Below are 17,343 nucleotides of genomic sequence, written 5' to 3'. Positions count from 1 at the left end.
TATCTTTTTGCTGTGCGGAGGCATGGATCTTTAGAAGGCATGGAGGCATCAGAAGCCCACGGAAGCGCTTCTGTGCCTCCGCACCGCAAAAAGATAGTGATGTCCTATCTTTGGTCTTATCTGGCGGATGCAGAGCCATTCAAGTCAGTGGGTCCACATATGTGATACTGAGTGCACACAGCCAGGGCCCGTATATTGCAGCCCACAATACGGGCACTGAGCCAGTATGCTCATGGACACGAGCTCTAAGTTTGTACAAAAGGCCCTCTCTACTTTTGTCTGGGGCATTGGCTACCATAGGCCTGGGCAACATATTTTGACCCGAACAGGTCACTGCTGTGGCCATTGATTGGCTGCAGTGGTCACATGTGCCTAACAGGATGTTGATAGCAGAGCATCATGGACCTGTACAGACAGCTGGGGAGCAATGGAGCCAGAACCCAGTGGTGGGGACCGGGTAAATGCGGGTCAGCCACTCTTATGAGGTCTTTTTAAGTCTTGGATAACCCCTTCAATTTATCTTATTCAATGCTCATTTGTTCACGTATTATATTTGGCGAGCTCTTGCATGCGAGTGTTGACTGATTGCTGTGCTCGCTTTGAGTGGGAGTATAATATTAGGCCTTAGTCTATTTACAGCTCGTTTTCTCATTATAGAATGTATTTGTTTCTAGATGCTTTGATGGTTCTTTATTGTGAAATGTATTGGAATGCTGTTTTTCTTTAAAGGGCATCTGTCAACAGATTTGTATCTATGAAACTTGCTGATCTTCCGCGCCCCCTGCACTTTGACAGGGCCCGATGTGATCGCATTTACACTACCTGGCCCTGTCAATCAAAGTGGAGAGGGCATGACATGAGCCTCTAGGTGTACCGGCATCGCCCCCATTGCTCCTAGAGGCTTATTTGCATATATTAATGTAGGTCAGACAGTTTCTTAGGTACGAGTCTGCTGACAGATGCAATCTAATAAAAAGAGAGTATACATAATTATCTAGACAAACTGCACTCCAGTATTCTGGTTTAAGAAAGTCGCAAAATAGCGTTTTGCTTTATCGTAGGGCTAATTTGTGCAGAGAAAATTTGACATTTGGAATTTTTACAGTTTTTTAAAGTGAGCATGATTAGCCTGTCAGTCTGATATAAGACCGACTTATCAACTGCGACTTTTTGAAAAGTTGCAAAAATTGTCGCAAGTATATAGGGGTAGGGTAACCTCTCAAGACAAAAGTAACAGACTTAAAGATGCACCAAATTTGAGAACATTGTGCGACACATGATACATTTGGCACAAATAACTGCACTGTACACTCCCTCATGGTACATTTATGAATGAATGGATACAGGAGACATAAATAGTAAAAAGCTATAATTAGGGATGAGCGAATTTCATATTTTGAAATTCGTTTTCGGTTCATGTTGTAGTATAATGTGAATTGCGTTATGGATTCCGTTACCACGGACCATAACGCGATTCCATAATAGAATGCCTGTTCTGTCATAATAGATGTCTATGGCCTGCATAACGGATCAGTCTCGTTTCCATTATGCTGGAGTCCTCTCCTGCATAACAGAAACGGGACGGATCCATTATGCAGCCATAGACTTCTATTATAACGGAATGCCTCTAAAGGCATTCCGTTATGGAAATGCGTTATGGTCCGTGGTAACGGAATCCATAACACAATTTACATTATACCACGACACGAACCGAAAACAAATTTCAAATTATGAAATTCGCTCATCCCTAGCTATAATATACCGTAATTGATAATATAATTACTCTAGATGCAGAAATACCGCTGACCTAGATGGATATTTAATATAATAATAATCTTTATTTATATAGCGCCAACATATTCCGCAGCGCCTTACAATTCGGGGGTTCATGTACAAACAGTCATAAATAACATAGCTGTACAAGATGGATGGCTGGCACTCCACTTTTCTTATTCTCGCTCGGTGCTCTGTTATGAGATGATGTCCCAATAATTATAGAAATCAATTCACGGCACTCGAAAATTGCAAAATGAAATTTGAATATTTATTTAAGCCCCCAATGGTTTTCTGTTTTGTTGGGCCAATTCCTATAAATAACATAGCAACAGACCAGTCGATTATTACAACAAGAGGAATGAGGGCCCTGCTCGCAAGAGCTTACAATCTGTGTGGGGATAGGGGTGACACAAAAGGTAGAAGTGCTTGTTATGTACGATAGTCCAGCCATCTTTGGGAGAATAGGGGAGCAGATATAAAGCCACATGAGCTGGTCAGCAGCCAATATACGAAGTGCTTCTGGGTGCAATGGAGGTTCAGCTTCAGGGAATGATAAATGGGCAATAGGAGGTTAGATCAAGGGAGGTGATAGGCCACCCTAAAAAGATGTGTTTTTAGCGAACACTTAAAACTGTGAATGTTGTGATTAAGCCTGATTTCTTGGGGTAGGGCATTTCAGAGAACCGGAACCGGTTCAGCTTGGGAGAACTCTTGGAGCCGGAAGAGAGAGAGGTTTGGATTTTTGTGGAAGTCAGTCGTAAGTCATTGGCTGAACAGAGAGCACGGGTAGGGTGGTAGACAGAGATGAGGGAAGAGATGTAGGGTGGTGCAGCATTGTGGAAGGCTTTGTGGGTGATGACGAGCAGTTTGAATGAGATTCTATAGTGTATGCGTAGCCAGTGCAATGACTGACACAGGGCAGAGGCATCAGAGTAGCGGTTGGACAGATATGTGACCCTGGCTGCTGCATTATGAATAGATTGGAGAGTGGAGAGTCTGGTGAGGGGAGGCCAATTAATAGTGAGTGGCAGTAATCAAGGCAGGAGTGGATCAAGGCAACAATGAGAGTTTTTGTTGTTTCCATAGTGAGAAAGGGGCGGATACTAGAGATGTTTTTGAGGTGCAGGGGACATGAGTGGGAGAGAGATTGAATATAGCATGTGAAAGAGATCAGTGTCAAAAGTCACCCCGAGACAGCGGGCGTGCTGCCTAGGAGTGATGACTGTGTTGCACACCGAAAGGCAGACATTGGGTTTAGGTAGGTTAGTAGATGGAGAGAACGCAAGAAGTTCAGTTTTTGAAAGATTTAGTTTCAGATAGAGAGGACATAATATTAGAGACGGCAGAGAGACAGTCACTAGTGTTCTGTAATACAGCAGGTGTAATGTCAAGGGATAAAGTGTATAGTTGTGTGTCATCCGCATAGAGATGGTACTGGAAACCAAATCTGCTGATGGTCTGTCCAATTGGTGCTGTGTACAGGGAGAAGAGAAGAGGGCCTAGGACTGAACCCTGAGGAACTCCAACAGCGAGGGGGACAGGTAAGGATGTGGAGCCAGCAAATGATACAAGAGCGACCAGAGAGATAGGAAGAACACCAGTAGAGGGCGGTGTCCTTTAGGCCGATGGATTGGAGCATCGCGAGTAGGAGATGGTGGTCTACAGTGTCAAAAGCTGCAGAGAGGTCAAGGAGAATGGGCAGAGAGTAGTTACCGTTGCATTTTGCTGTCAGGAGGTCATTTTTCACTTTGGTGAGGGCAGTTTCTGTTGAATGCAGGCGGCGGAAACCATATTGTAATGGATCGAGGAGAGAGTGATCAGAGAGATGGTGGGTAAGGCGAGAGTAGACCAGACGCTCCAAGAGTTTAGAAATGAAGGGAAGATTGGAGACTGGTCTGTAGTTAGTTGTGCAGGATGGGTCAAGAGATGTTTTTTTTATGTTTTATTAATGGAGTAATGAAGGAAGATACCAGAAGAGAAGGAGAGGTTGAAGATTTTTGTTAGGTGAGTGGTGACAGCCGGAGAGAGTAGGTGTGAGGGAATGGGATCAGAGGTGCAAGTGGTAGGACGAGAAGAAGAGAGGAGCCTGGAGACTTCTTCTTCCGTGACTGGATCAAATGTGGACAGTTAGCCAGAGGATATTGGGGGGGGGGGGGGGGGGGCTGGGAGCTGATTTCTTGACGGATATATTCTATTTTCTCTGTGAAGTAGGCGGCTAAGTCTTCAGCAGAGAGGTCTGTGGTGGGACTGAGGAGGGATTGGAAAGTGTCAGAGTTTTTTTGGGTTGTTGGACAGTGAGGAGATTCGAGTGGTGAAGTAAGTCTGTTTAGTGAGGTTGAGGGCAGTTATAGGGCCGTAGCATGAATTTGTAATGGAGGAAATTCTCGGGTGTGCGAGTTTTCCTCCATAGGCGTTCAGCACTCCTGGAGCAACGCTGGAGGAAGCGAGTTTGCAGTGTAAGCCAGGCTTGCTTTGGTCTGTGTTTGAAGGTTCTGAAGGTAGGGGGCGCTACTTCTTAGGGTGTCATTGTAGTGATTTACATCCTTATCTGGGCAGGAAAGGGAAGAGATTGGGGACAATGATGCATGTAGTGTTTGTAAGTGTGTGAGGGTCGATGGCCACTAGGTTTCTGTGCGTGTACTAGGTAGGGGAGTGCTGGGATGGGTACAGATTTGTGAGAGCGAAGGAGAGGATATTGTGGTCAGAAAGCGGGAGAGGAGAGTTATTAAAGTTGGATTGAGCAGAGCCGGTGGAAAACCAAGTCAAGTGTGTTACCGTCTTTGTGTGTCTGAGAGTTAGAGAGGTGAGAAAGGCCAAGAGAGGAGGTTAGGGAGAGAAGCTGGGAAGCAGATGGGGAAATGGGGCCGTTTATAGGGATGTTGAAGTCTCCCAGGATAAGGGTTGGTATTTCTGAGGACAGTAAGTGTGGCAGCCAGGCAGAAAAGTGATCCAGGAACTGGGTGGGTGAGCCAGGGGGACGGTATACAACTGCTACTCTGAGGGAGAGGGGATGGAAGAGCCTGAGGGTGTGAACCTCAAAAGAAGGGAATGAGAGTGATGGAACTGGGGGGATGACCTGGAAAGGGCATTGTGGGGACAGGAGAATGCCAACTCCACCACCATGTCTATTCTCAGGTCCGGGGGTATGGGAGAAGTGTAGGCTGCCATAGGAGAGTGCAGCAGGGGAAGCCGTGTCAGATTCCTGAATTCAGGTTTCAGTGGGGGCCAGCAGGTTAAGAGAGTTAGTTAAAAAGAAGTTTTGAATGTAGAGGAGCTTGTTACAGACTGACCATGAATTCCAGAGCGCACAGTTAAGAGGGGAAAGAAGGTGGACAACAAATGTTGATGAGGTTTGCAAGGTTTCTGTGAGAGATGGGGGAGGGGTTGATGTGGGGGCAGGGTGGGCCAGAGTTAGGAGAGATATCCCCTGAAATAAGAAGTAAAGGTAAAGAAAGGAAAATCAAATAGTTGTAGGAGTTATGGGAGGGCTTGTTGTGCTGCACCCTGGGACACAATGGTTTCAATTGATTGAGGAGGGTGAAAAAGCATGGGATCTGTACATGGGCGAATGGAGGAGAGAGGGGCAGATGTGGATGAAAGGTAATGGAGGAGGAACAGGGCGGTGAATGTGGAGGTAAAAAGCACAAGAGACATAGAGACAAGGCACATAGTTGAGGAAGAGTGTGAGGATGTGTAGTACTGATAACCTACCTGTCTCCTGCCCCATCTAGCTGCCATGTTTAACTGCATGACACTTAGCGATAAAGCCACTTTGCGGTAGAAGACCCGTCCGTGCATGCACCCCACTGATAGCTTAATGATACAGATTTATAGAGATGCTAAGTAATTGGATAAATAGATAAAGAGATTATGGATAGCTGCTATAGATAAATACAGTAGCTATAATAGATAATACTGGAGCTATAGATGGATAGGTAGTTAATATAGATGGCGGCTCTGGGCACGTTGTTTGGATAATTCCCCAGATCATGTTAAGTCTTTATTTTTCTCTTATGCCTCATTTGTCTGAACACTGTCTACTTTTGTAGTTTTGTATGCTGTCATAGTATCTGCTATTACTAGCTCTGGGGAGAGGGTATGCCATAGTTTTACTACTGTAACTGAAAAGAACCCTTTCCTGTATTGTTAATGTAACCATCACATGCATGGTCTCTTAGCCGATTACATAGTGACTTTGTGTATATTTGTACTATGTCTTCTAAGATGTCTTATGTAATCCTTTTATCTATCTCATTGCCTTTGAACCTTTTCCAATTTTCCTAATGTACATTGTTCCTAAAGGTTTACGAGCTTATATGTGTCACTTGCTTGCATGTTTGCGTATGTTTACTGCAGCCAGTCACAGGCATGTAAATGACTCACGGGGTGTACAATTCATTGTAAAACGTAAACCAATGTGTTGATGCATCAGTTTGCTTTATGTTAGGATGTCCTAGTATTGCTGAGGACCCATGTAGCTTGTCACATACCCCTTTCCTCTCCACCATTTACTGGAGCAGATTAATCGTATGACCCAAGAGGGCACTTCAAGAGGTCATTTCATAAAAGTAGTTGCACCCTCAAGTTCATATTTGATCGAGTTCTGTGAGGAATCCTCACTGAGGATGCCCCCTATTCTAAGCGGACTTTCAGAGGAGGTGGAGAGGAGGGTGTATTTATGTAGGAGGTTGTTGGTATTAAGTAATTTTACTCCACTTGTGATCTGCTGAACTCTCTAACTTGTCTTCTTAGATGCCCATGGCTCAACACGGAGGTGTCCCCTGCTCTTCCTGCTTATAATGCTATCATGTTCCTATTTGTTTTGGCCAATTTTAGCATGGCCACTTTTATGGATCCCGGAATATTTCCAAGAGGTAAGAACTGAAGTGTCCACTTTTTTTATTAAAAAATTAACCACCATGCTTTGCTGCTCAACGAGTTATTCTCATTTTGTAAAATTATGGCATATCGCTAGGATATAACATCATTTGACATAATTTCATATCATCTGGAACCTGTGTCATTACTTTTTAATCTTTGGTGGTCTGACCTTCGAGACCTGTCTCGTCACTTTCTAATATTTGGTGGTCTGATCTCTGGTACCTTTGACATCACTTTATAATCTTTGGTGGTCCAACCTCTTGGCCTCTGCATCACTTTATAATCTTTGCTGATCTGACCTCTGTGACTTGTGACATCACTTTAACCACTTCAACCCCGCTAGCTGAAACCCCCTTCATGACCAGAGCACTTTTTACACTTCGGCACTACACTACTTTAACCGTTTATCGCTCGGTGATGCAACTTACCACCCAAATTAATTTTACCTCCTTTTCTTCTCACTAATAGAGCTTTCATTTGGTGGTATTTTATTGCTGCTGACATTTTTACTTTTTTTGTTATTAATCGAAATGTAACGATTTTTTTGCAAAAAAAATGACATTTTTCACTTTCAGCTGTAAAATTTTGCAAAAAAAACGACATCCATATATAAATTTTTCGCTAAATTTATAGTTCTACATGTCTTTGATTAAAAAAAAAAATGTTTGGGCAAAAAAAAAAAATGGTTTGGGTAAAAGTTATAGCGTTTACAAACTATGGTACAAAAATGTGAATTTCCGCATTTTGAAGCAGCTCTGACTTTCTGAGCACCTGTCATGATTCCTGAGGTTCTACAATGCCCAGACAGTAGAAAACCCCCACAAATGACCCCATTTTGGAAAGTAGACACCCTAAGGTATTCGCTGATGGGCATAGTGAGTTCATAGAGCTTTTTATTTTTTGTCACAAGTTAGCGGAAAATGATGATGATTTTTTATTTTTATTTTTTTCTTACAAAGTCTCATATTCCACTAACTTGCGACAAAAAATAAAAAATTCTAGGAACTCGCCATGCCCCTCACGGAATACCTTGGGGTGTCTTCTTTCCAAAATGGGGTCACTTGTGGCGTAGTTATACTGCCCTGGCAATTTAGGGGCCCAAATGTGTAAGAAGTACCTTGCAATCAAAATCTGTAAAAAATGGCCTGTGAAATCCGAAAGGTGCACTTTGGAATATGTGCCCCTTTGCCCACCTTGGCTGCAAAAAAGTGTCACACATCTGGTATCGCCGTACTCAGGAGAAGTTGGGGAATGTGTTTTGGGCTGCCATTTTACATATAACCATGCTGGGTGAGAGAAATATCTTGGCAAAAGATAACTTTTCCCATTTTTTTTTTATACAAAGTTGGCATTTGACCAAGATATTTTTCTCACCCAGCATGGGTATATGTAAAATGACACCCCAAAACACATTCCCCAACTTCTCCTGAGTACGGCGATACCACATGTGTGACACTTTTTTGCAGCCTAGATGCGCAAAGGGGCCCAAATTCCTTTTAGGAGGGCATTTTTAGACATTTGGATCCCAGACTTCTTCTCACACTTTCGGGCCCCTAAAAAGCCAGGGCAGTATAAATACCCCACATGTGACCCCACTTTGGAAAGAAGACACCCCAAGGTATTCAATGAGGGGCCTGGCGAGTTCCTAGAAATTTTAATTTTTTTGCATAAGTTAGCGGATATTGATTTTTTTTTTTTTTCTCACAAAGTCTCACTTTCCGCTAACTTAGGACAAAAATTTCAATCTTTCATGGACTCAATATGCCCCTCACAGAATACCTTGGGGTGTCTTCTTTCCGAAATGGGGTCACATGTGGGGTATTTATACTGCCCTGGCTTTTTAGGGGCCCTAAAGCGTGAGAAGAAGTCTGGAATATAAATGTCTAAAAATGTTTACGCATTTGGATTCCGTGAGGGGTACGGTGAGTTCATGTGAGATTTTATTTTTTGACACAAGTTAGTGGAATATGAGACTTGGTAAGAAAAAACAAAAACAAAAACAAACAAAAAATTTCCGCTAACTTGTGCCAAAAAAAATGTCTGAATGGAGCCTTACCAGGGGGGTGATCAATGACAGGGGGGTGATCACCTATATAGACTCCCTGATCACCCCCCTGGTAAGGCTCCATTCAGACGTCCGTATAATTTTTACGGATCCATGGATCAGATCCGCAAAACACATGCGGACGTCTGAATGGAGCCTTACAGGGGGGTGATCAATGACAGGGGGGTGATCACCCATATAGACTCCCTGATCACCCCCCTGGTAAGGCTCCATTCAGACGTCCGTATAATTTTTACGGATCCATGGATCGGATCCGCAAAACACATGCGGACGTCTGAATGGAGCCTTACAGGGGGGTTATCAATGACAGGGGGTGATCAGGGTGATCACCCCCCTGTCACTGATCACCCCCCCTGTAAGGCTCCATTCAGACGTCCGCATGATTTTTACGGATCCATGGATCGGATCCACAAAACACATGTGGACGTCTGAATGGAGCCTTACAGGGGGGTGATCAATGACAGGGGGGTGATCAATGACAGGGGGGTGATCAGGGAGTGTATATGGGTGATCACCCGCCTGTCATTGATCACCCCCTGTAAGGCTCCATTCAGACGTCCGCATGTGTTTTGCGGATCCGATCCATGTATCCATGGATCCGTAAAAATCATGCGGACGTCTGAATGGAGCCTTACAGGGGGGTGATCAATGACAGGGGGTGATTAGGGAGTGTATATGGGTGATCACCCGCCTGTCATTGATCACCCCCCTGTAAGGCTCCATTCAGACGTCCGCATGTGTTTTGCGGATCCGATCCATGTATCCGTGGATCCGTAAAAATCATACGGACGTCTGAACGGAGCCTGACAGGGGGGTGATCAATGACAGGGGGGTGATCAATGAAAGGGGGGTGATCAGGGAGTTTATATGGGGTGATCAGGGGTTCATAAAGGGTTAATAAGTGACGGGGGGGGTGTAGTGTAGTGTTTGGTGCGACTTTACTGACCTACCTGTGTCCTCTGGTGGTCGATCCTAACAAAAGGGACCACCAGAGGACCAGGTAGGAGGTATATTAGACGCTGTTATCAAAACAGCGTCTAATATACCTGTTAGGGGTTAAAAAATTCGGATCTCCAGCCTGCCAGCGAGCGATCGCCGCTGGCAGGCTGGAGATCCACTCGCTTACCTTCCGTTCCTGTGAGCGCGCGCGCCTGTGTGCGCGCGTTCACAGGAAATCCCGGCCCTCGCGAGATGACGCATATATGCGTGACTCTGCGCAGGGCTGCCACCTCCGGACCGCACATCTGCGTTAGGCGGTCCGGAGGTGGTTAAATACAGTGCCTTGCAAAAGTATTCACCTCCCATGACTTTTTTCGTATTTTGTTACATTACAGCCTTAAGTTCTATGTTTTGTTAATCTGTATTTTATGTGATGGATCAGAACACAATAGTCTAAGTTGGTGAAGTGAAATGAGAAAAATATATAAATAAAACTGTTGTATAGAAAACAGAAAATTGGCATGTGCGAATGTATTCACCCCCTTTGTTAGGAAGCCCATAAAAAGCTCTGGTGCAACCAATTACCTTCAGAAGTCACATAATTAGTGAAATGATGTCACCTGTGTGCAATCTAAGTGTCACATCATCTGTCATTACATATACACACCTTTTTTGAAAGGCCCTAGAGGCTGCAACACCTAAGCAAGAGGCATCGCTGCCATGAAGACCAAGGAACTCTCCAGACAAGTAAGGGACAATGTTGTTAAGTACAAGTCAGGGTTAGGTTATAAAAAAAAAAAATCCAAATCTTTGATGATCCCCAGGAGCACCATCAAATCTATCATAACCAAATGGAAAGAACATGGCACAACAGCAAACCTGCCAAGAGACGGACGCCCACCAAAACTCACGGACCGGGCAAGGAGGGCATTAATCAGAGAGGCAGCACAGAGACCTAAGGTAACCCTGGAGGAGCTGCAGAGCTCCACAGCAGAGACTGCAGTATCTGTACATAGGACGACAATAAGCCGTACGCTCCATAGAGTTGGACTTTAAGGCAGAGTGGCCAGAAGAAAGCCATTACTTTCAGCTAAAAACAAAAAGGCATAGTGCGAGTTTATGAAAACTTTTTGGCTATCAAAGAAAACGCTATGTCTGGCACAAACCCAACACATCACATCACCCAAAGAACACCATCCCCACAATGAAACATGGTGGTGGCAGCATCATGCTGTGGGGATGTTTTTCAGCAGCTGGGACTGGGAAACTGGTCAGAGTTGAGGGAAAGATGGATGGTGCTAAATACAGGGATATTCTTGAGCAAAACTTGTACCACTCTGTGCATAATTTGAGGCTAGGATTGAGGTTCACCTTCCAGCAGGACAATGACCCCAAACACACTGCTAAAGCAACACTTGAGTGCTTTAAGGGGCAACATGTGTTGGAATTGCATAGTCAAAGCCCAGATCTCAATCTAGACTTAAAGATTGCTGTTCACAAGAGCAAACATCCAACTTGAAGGAGCTGGAGCAGTTCTGCAAGGAGGAATGGGCAAAAATCCCAGTGGTAAGATGTGGCAAGCTCATAGAGACTTATCCAAAGTGACTTGGAGCTGTGATTTCTGCAAAAGGTGGCTCTGCAAAGTATTGACTTTAGGGGGGTGAATAGTTATGCACATTGACTTTTTCTGTTATTTTGTCCTATTTGTTGTTTGCTTCACAATTAAAAAAAACATCTTCAAAGTTGTGGGCATGTTCTGTAAATTAAATTATGCAACTCCTCAAACAATCAATGTTAACTCCGGTTTGTGAGGCACCAAAACACAAAAAAAAGGTCAAGGGGGGTGAATACTTTTGCAAGGCACTGTAGGTCACATGTCCCAGAGGTCAGAACACCAAAAATTAGAAAATGATGCCAGAGGTCCAAGAGGTTGGACTGATAAAGATTATAAAGTGATGTCAAAGTTCCCAGAGATCTGACCACCAAATATTATACTCTGACCTCTAACATACCGCTATAATTTTTGGCAGCCTGGCCTCTAGGACCTCTGTCATCACTTTATATTCGTTTGGGAACCCCCACCGATCCTTAGAATGAAGGGACGCAGCATGATTCAGTGCTGCATCCCCTTCTAAGTTATCAATACACAGCAGCGCCCCTGGCCACCCAGTTTGGCAAGGAGCTGCAGCCAGCCTCATTTACTCGGATGGGTCCATTATGCAGTTTCCCACATGGAGTGGCCGAGGGCAGTTGTACAGGAAAAAACAGTAAAGTGGACGCAATGCTGAGGTAACACTGCAGTCCCTTAATTCTCAGGATCGGTTGGGGTCCCCGAGGTCAGACCCCTATAGAGTATAAAGTGATGTATTTTCTTAGAGATATGCCATCAGTTTACAAGATGGGAATAACCCTTTAATTTCTTAATATATTCTTTATAGCAATCAGAGCTCTTTATAATTGCTGCAGAGCTCCACATTTCCTGCATAGACTTATACACAGCAACCCCCTGGAGACAATATCCGTGATTGGTGATAATGCTGATCATGAACATTTAACCAGAGGCTGCGGTCACATGCAATCATGGCATCTGAGAGGGCTTTCCCCAGAAGCCATGTACTCCTGTGGCCCAAATGGTTCCCCTGCGTGGCGATCAAGGGAGCCGTTCGGTTGCTATGGTAGCCTCGGATGCGAGGCCTGGTGCTTGCATTTTCAAGACTCCTAGTGGGGCTTTTTTTTTTTCTAAATAAAAAAAAAAAAAAAAAAAAAAGCTCCTTAGATGTAAATATAAAAAAGTAATGCGGGTCACAATATGGCAATGCAAATAAAGAATCATTTTTGTCTTTTTAAATATTAAAGCAAAAGAAAAGCTATATAAATGTGATATTGCTGTAATCGTAGTGACCTACAAAAGGAATGCATTAGGTCAGTTGTATTACATAGGGAACTCAATAAAAACAAAACCTATAAAACTATGGCAGAATTGCATTATTTTTCCATTTCCACCCCATTTGGATTTTTTTCCATCTTCCCACTTCATCATATGCAATATAAGATGGTGCTACTAGAAAGTACAACTTGTCCAGCAAAAAAATAAGCCCTGTCATATGGCTATGTGAATTGCTCGGTCCTTAAAAGGGTTCTCTGGGAATTTAGAAAATGAAAATAACTGAAATATTACTTTATTATAAATATATTCCCAAATACCTTTTTATTAGCTATAATGGCTCATTTTGTCTAGGGAGCAATTATTAGCAGAAATAAAATGGCCGCCGTCCTATTAGTACACACAAAACCCGTCCTAATCGCACAGGAAGACAAGTTAGAGAGGAAGGCTGTGACTAAAGAGCAGCAGCAGTCTCCATTACCACAGCCCCACATTACCACAGTCTGTCCTGTACGTCCTCTCTGTACTTCATGTCTCCTCACGAACTCCATTCCTACAGAGATTAAGCTGTATTTAGTATCATAATTCCTGATAAGTAGAGCTGAGAGGAGGATAAGGCAGCAATTTGGCTCAGTGTTGTGAAGCAACTTGTCCTCCTGTGTGATTAGGACGGGTTTTGTGTGCAGTACTAGGACGGCGGCCATTTTATTTTCCCTTATGATTGCTCCCAAGACAAAACGAGCCATTATATCTAATGAAAGGTATTTGGAAATCTATTTATAATAAAGTAATAGTTAAGTATTTTCATTTTCTTAATTCCCGGAGAACCCCTTTAAGGGATTAAATGATAATACCACCTATTACTTAGCTTACTTTGCACCAGACATTTAAAGAAAAAATTCTCATGCAGTATTGGGGCTCGATGTTGCATCTGATGCCATGTCACTTTCGTGTAAAGCCACCCCCATTTTCACACTAATCTATGCACCTTTTGTAGGAAACTGCAGAGGATGTGTTTGCAACACTTAGTAAATGTGGTGTAGGGAATGGTAGATCTGCCCCATTCAACTCAATACGCAGTGATCGCCCTCTAGTGGTAGCTACAGTCAGCTTAAATTGTGTTCTACTTTCTGCAGCGGAAGAGGATGAGGATAAGGAGGATGATTTCCGAGCCCCCTTGTATAAGACAGTGGAAGTAAGAGGAGTACAGGTTCGCATGAAGTGGTGCTCAACGTGCCGATTTTACAGGCCACCACGCTGTTCCCACTGCAGTGTCTGCGACAACTGTGTTGAGGTGAGTTCTGTGTAAACTAGTGTTCGTTATTCAGTTTTTTTATACCTGAGTGGACATGGAATTGTTTCCCACCCCCAATACACACTGCATAATGGAGACTATGGCTGTTACAGGGACAGTTTGGCACCTGATAAAGGTACACACATGACTTTTTGGTAACGTGTTCCGTTATTACACATCTGTGAGTGGCAAATGTGTGTGACCCTTAGCTTTCAGAATCTGGTGTGACCCCCTTGTGCAGCAAAAACTGCAACTAAACTTTTCTGTTACTTGTTGATTAGTCCTGCACATAGAGGAATTTCAGCTCTTTTCTCCGTACAAAACAGCTTCACCTCTGTTACTCTGTTATGTTGGTGGGTGCCCTCCCATGAACTGCACGCTTTAGGACCTTCAGGATTTTAAAGGGCATCAGTCAGCACATTTGTACTTCTGAAATTGGCTGACCTGTTGCATATGCTCTTGGCAGCTGAAGGCATCTGTGTAGGTCCCATGTTCATATATGCCCGCATTGCTAAGAAAAAGAATGTATTAATATGTGCAAATGAGCCTCTAGGAGCAACGGGGGAGTTGCCATTACCCCTAGAGGTTCTGCTCTTTCTGCAACTGCAGCACCCTCTTCACTTTGCTTGATAGGGCCAGGCATCACAAGGCCATTTTCACTGGCCCTGTGACTTAAAGTGCAGGGGGGTGGCAGCTGCAGAGGGAGCTTATCCTCTAGGTGTAATGGCAACGCCCCCATTGCTTCTAGAGGCTCATTTGCATATATTAAAACATGAATTTTCTCAGCAATGCAGACATGTATGAACATGGGACCAACACAGATGTCTTCAGCTGCCAAGTGCACATGCAAAAGGTCAGCCACTTTCACAGCTACAAATCTGCTGACAGATGCCCTTTTAACCATTCCTTGGTAGACTGACTTGTGTGCTTAGGGTCTTTTCTTGCTGCTTGACCCGTGTTTTCCTGAGATTTCAACATTTTCCTTTTAGAATTTGCTGGTATAATTCAGAATTCAATGTTCCATCAATGATGGCAAGCTGTCCTGGCCCAGACACCGCAAAACGGGCCCAACCCATGATGCTACCACCATCATGTTTCACAGATCGGAAGTAATTATGCTGCAATGCAGTGTAACGCTTATCATTTAAACTAAAAAGCTCTATTTTGGTCTTATCCGACCACAAAATATTGTTCCAGTAGCCTCCTTGCTTTTCCAGGTGATCTTTAGCAAACTGCAGACGAGCAGCAATGATGTTCTTGGAGAGCAGCAGCTTTCTCCTTGCAATCCTGCCTTGCACACCTTTGTTGTTCAGTGGCCCCCTGATGGTAAACTCGTGAACATTAAAGAGGACCTTTAATGGGTCCAGACATTTTGAAATAAGTAGGGGGTTGTGTAGAGCATAGTGCAGGCATCTTAGATCACTTACTAGCTAATCTGTCCGGCACTCTGTTCCCCCGCTGTGCCCCCTTTTTACTTTTCCTGCCTGGTATGGAAATGAATATCATCGGTACAGGGAGGAGGAGACTGCCCTGTTTCTCAATGAGTGTCTCCTTCTCCCTGGCTGTAGCGCAGTCCAATCACAGCGTAGAGCGTCACAGCCAGGGTGTCACGGCTGAGGATGGGGGAAAACCCTCAGCGGTGCGGTATCAGAAGATGGACGGTCAGAGCATGGCCAGGACAGGAATCAGGGAGCAGGTCACCTCCTAACAATCCCTAATTCTGACCCTGTCTCCTAGCCTGTATGAGCCGACCCTGATGGTAGGAGGGCTCATACTCCGGAACCTGATATTCCTGCTAGCCCTCAGGGTGGCCCTGGACTAGGAGCAGGGAAGACGACCTGTTCCTCCTAGACACGGAGGAACAGGAGTCTCACTGGCCAAGCTACAAAGAAAGGGGAACATAAACAGACATATGGCAATGACAGGTAAGTGCGACTAGTACCACACCTACCTGCCACAGACACACAACCTGGAACCCATGTACAAGTGCTGCTGTCCACAACAACACAAAGGACACAGCACACACCAGACATCACACGGGAACCCAGGAAACCATATGCTGCAATAATAAGGAGACCAAACAATCTTCAAAACACCATAAGTGAACTTATGACCACAGGGGTGGCCCCCACTGGCAGATGGTATAACAGGAGGATGTCTCCAGCAACCATGGCTGAAGAACCCCTCAGCTAACTGAAAACAGCAGAGGCTTTATAGCCCAAAGTAGCCATACCCACACTCAGACACACCAGGTGATCACACACACAGAAGGGAGTTAACCCTTCCAACACAAGGCAAGGGAAGACGGCCACTTAAAGGGGAAGTACACACATAAACACACACTTTACCTGTTGCTGCGGGCAACGGCATGCGTGGCAACCATGTCCTGGGGATCAGCCATAGGGCTGAAACACTGCCACCACATGCACACAACACCACACGTTGCCACGGGCAACCAAGTGAAGGAAAGTGTCACAAAACACACCATAGGCCGTGACACAGGGAGAAAAAAAAGCACACCTTCTCCCTGGCTGTGACGCTCTCTGCTGTGATTGGACCATGCTACAGCCAGGGAGAAGGAGACACTCATTGAGAAACAGGGCAGTCTCCTCCTCCCTGTACCGATGATATTCATTTCCATATCAGGCGAGAAAAGTAAAAGGGGGAACAGAGCACCAGACAGATAAGCTAGTAAGTGATCTAAGATGCCTGCACTATGCCTTACACAACTCCCTACCTATTTCATAATGTTTGGACCCATAAAAGGTCCTCTTTAACATTAGCTAATGTGAGACCTTTAGTTGCTTAGAGGTTCCTTTGTAACATTGCTGACTATTACACACCTTTCACTTGGCATGATCTCTGTTGATCGACCACTCTTGGGCAGGGAGATAATAGTCTTGGTTCATTTGTACACAGACTGTGGACTGGTGGAATACACATGTTTTAGAGATGGTTTAGCAACCTTTCCCAGCCTGATGAGCATCAATGACTCTTCTTCTGAGGTCCTCAGAAATCACCTTTGTTCGTGTCGTGATACACTTCCGCAAACGTGCTTTGAAGATCAGGCTTTGATAGATCCTTGTTCTTTAAATAATACAGGTCTCCCCCTCACACCTGACTCTAATTTCACCGTCTCATTATCTTCTTATTCTAAAAGTTCACATACTTTTACTCCTCACAGACGTGATATTAGATTATTTTCCTCAATAAATAAATTACCAAGTCTAATATTTTCACTCATTTGTTTGATTTGGTATTTTTATCTACTTTTAGGACTTGTTTCCAAATCTGATTTAGTTTTAGGTCAAATGTATGCAGAAATATAGACAATTCTAAAGGATTCACAAACTTTCAAGCAGCACTGTAGATATAAAATCTCTAGAGGCTCTGGATTCGATTCACGTAATGCCCATACTGCTTATCCTTTTAAAGGGAATCTGTCACTTACTTCTACCATTGAGGAGGTGGTTCTGGGGCTCTTGAAGAATGTGGTCTTGTGCT

General features: G+C 44.2%; 1 protein-coding gene across 2 annotated transcripts in view; it reads left to right on the top strand.

Moving 5' to 3' along the window:
• Window positions 1-17,343, top strand: part of ZDHHC5 (zinc finger DHHC-type palmitoyltransferase 5) — a 50,797-nt gene that overhangs the window by 21,742 nt on the left and 11,712 nt on the right. For both annotated transcript variants that reach the window (XM_044298585.1, XM_044298584.1), the window contains exons 3-4: window positions 6,529-6,650; window positions 13,682-13,839. In XM_044298585.1, coding sequence (XP_044154520.1) covers window positions 6,529-6,650; window positions 13,682-13,839 — 280 coding nt within the window. The remainder of the gene's footprint in view (window positions 1-6,528; window positions 6,651-13,681; window positions 13,840-17,343) is intronic.

The sequence above is a fragment of the Bufo gargarizans genome, chromosome 6 (genome assembly GCF_014858855.1).
Source record: "Bufo gargarizans isolate SCDJY-AF-19 chromosome 6, ASM1485885v1, whole genome shotgun sequence".
Lineage (NCBI taxonomy): Eukaryota > Metazoa > Chordata > Amphibia > Anura > Bufonidae > Bufo > Bufo gargarizans.
The sequence above is the reverse complement of the archived record's forward strand: the minus strand, read 5'-3'. Positions and strand labels throughout refer to the sequence as shown.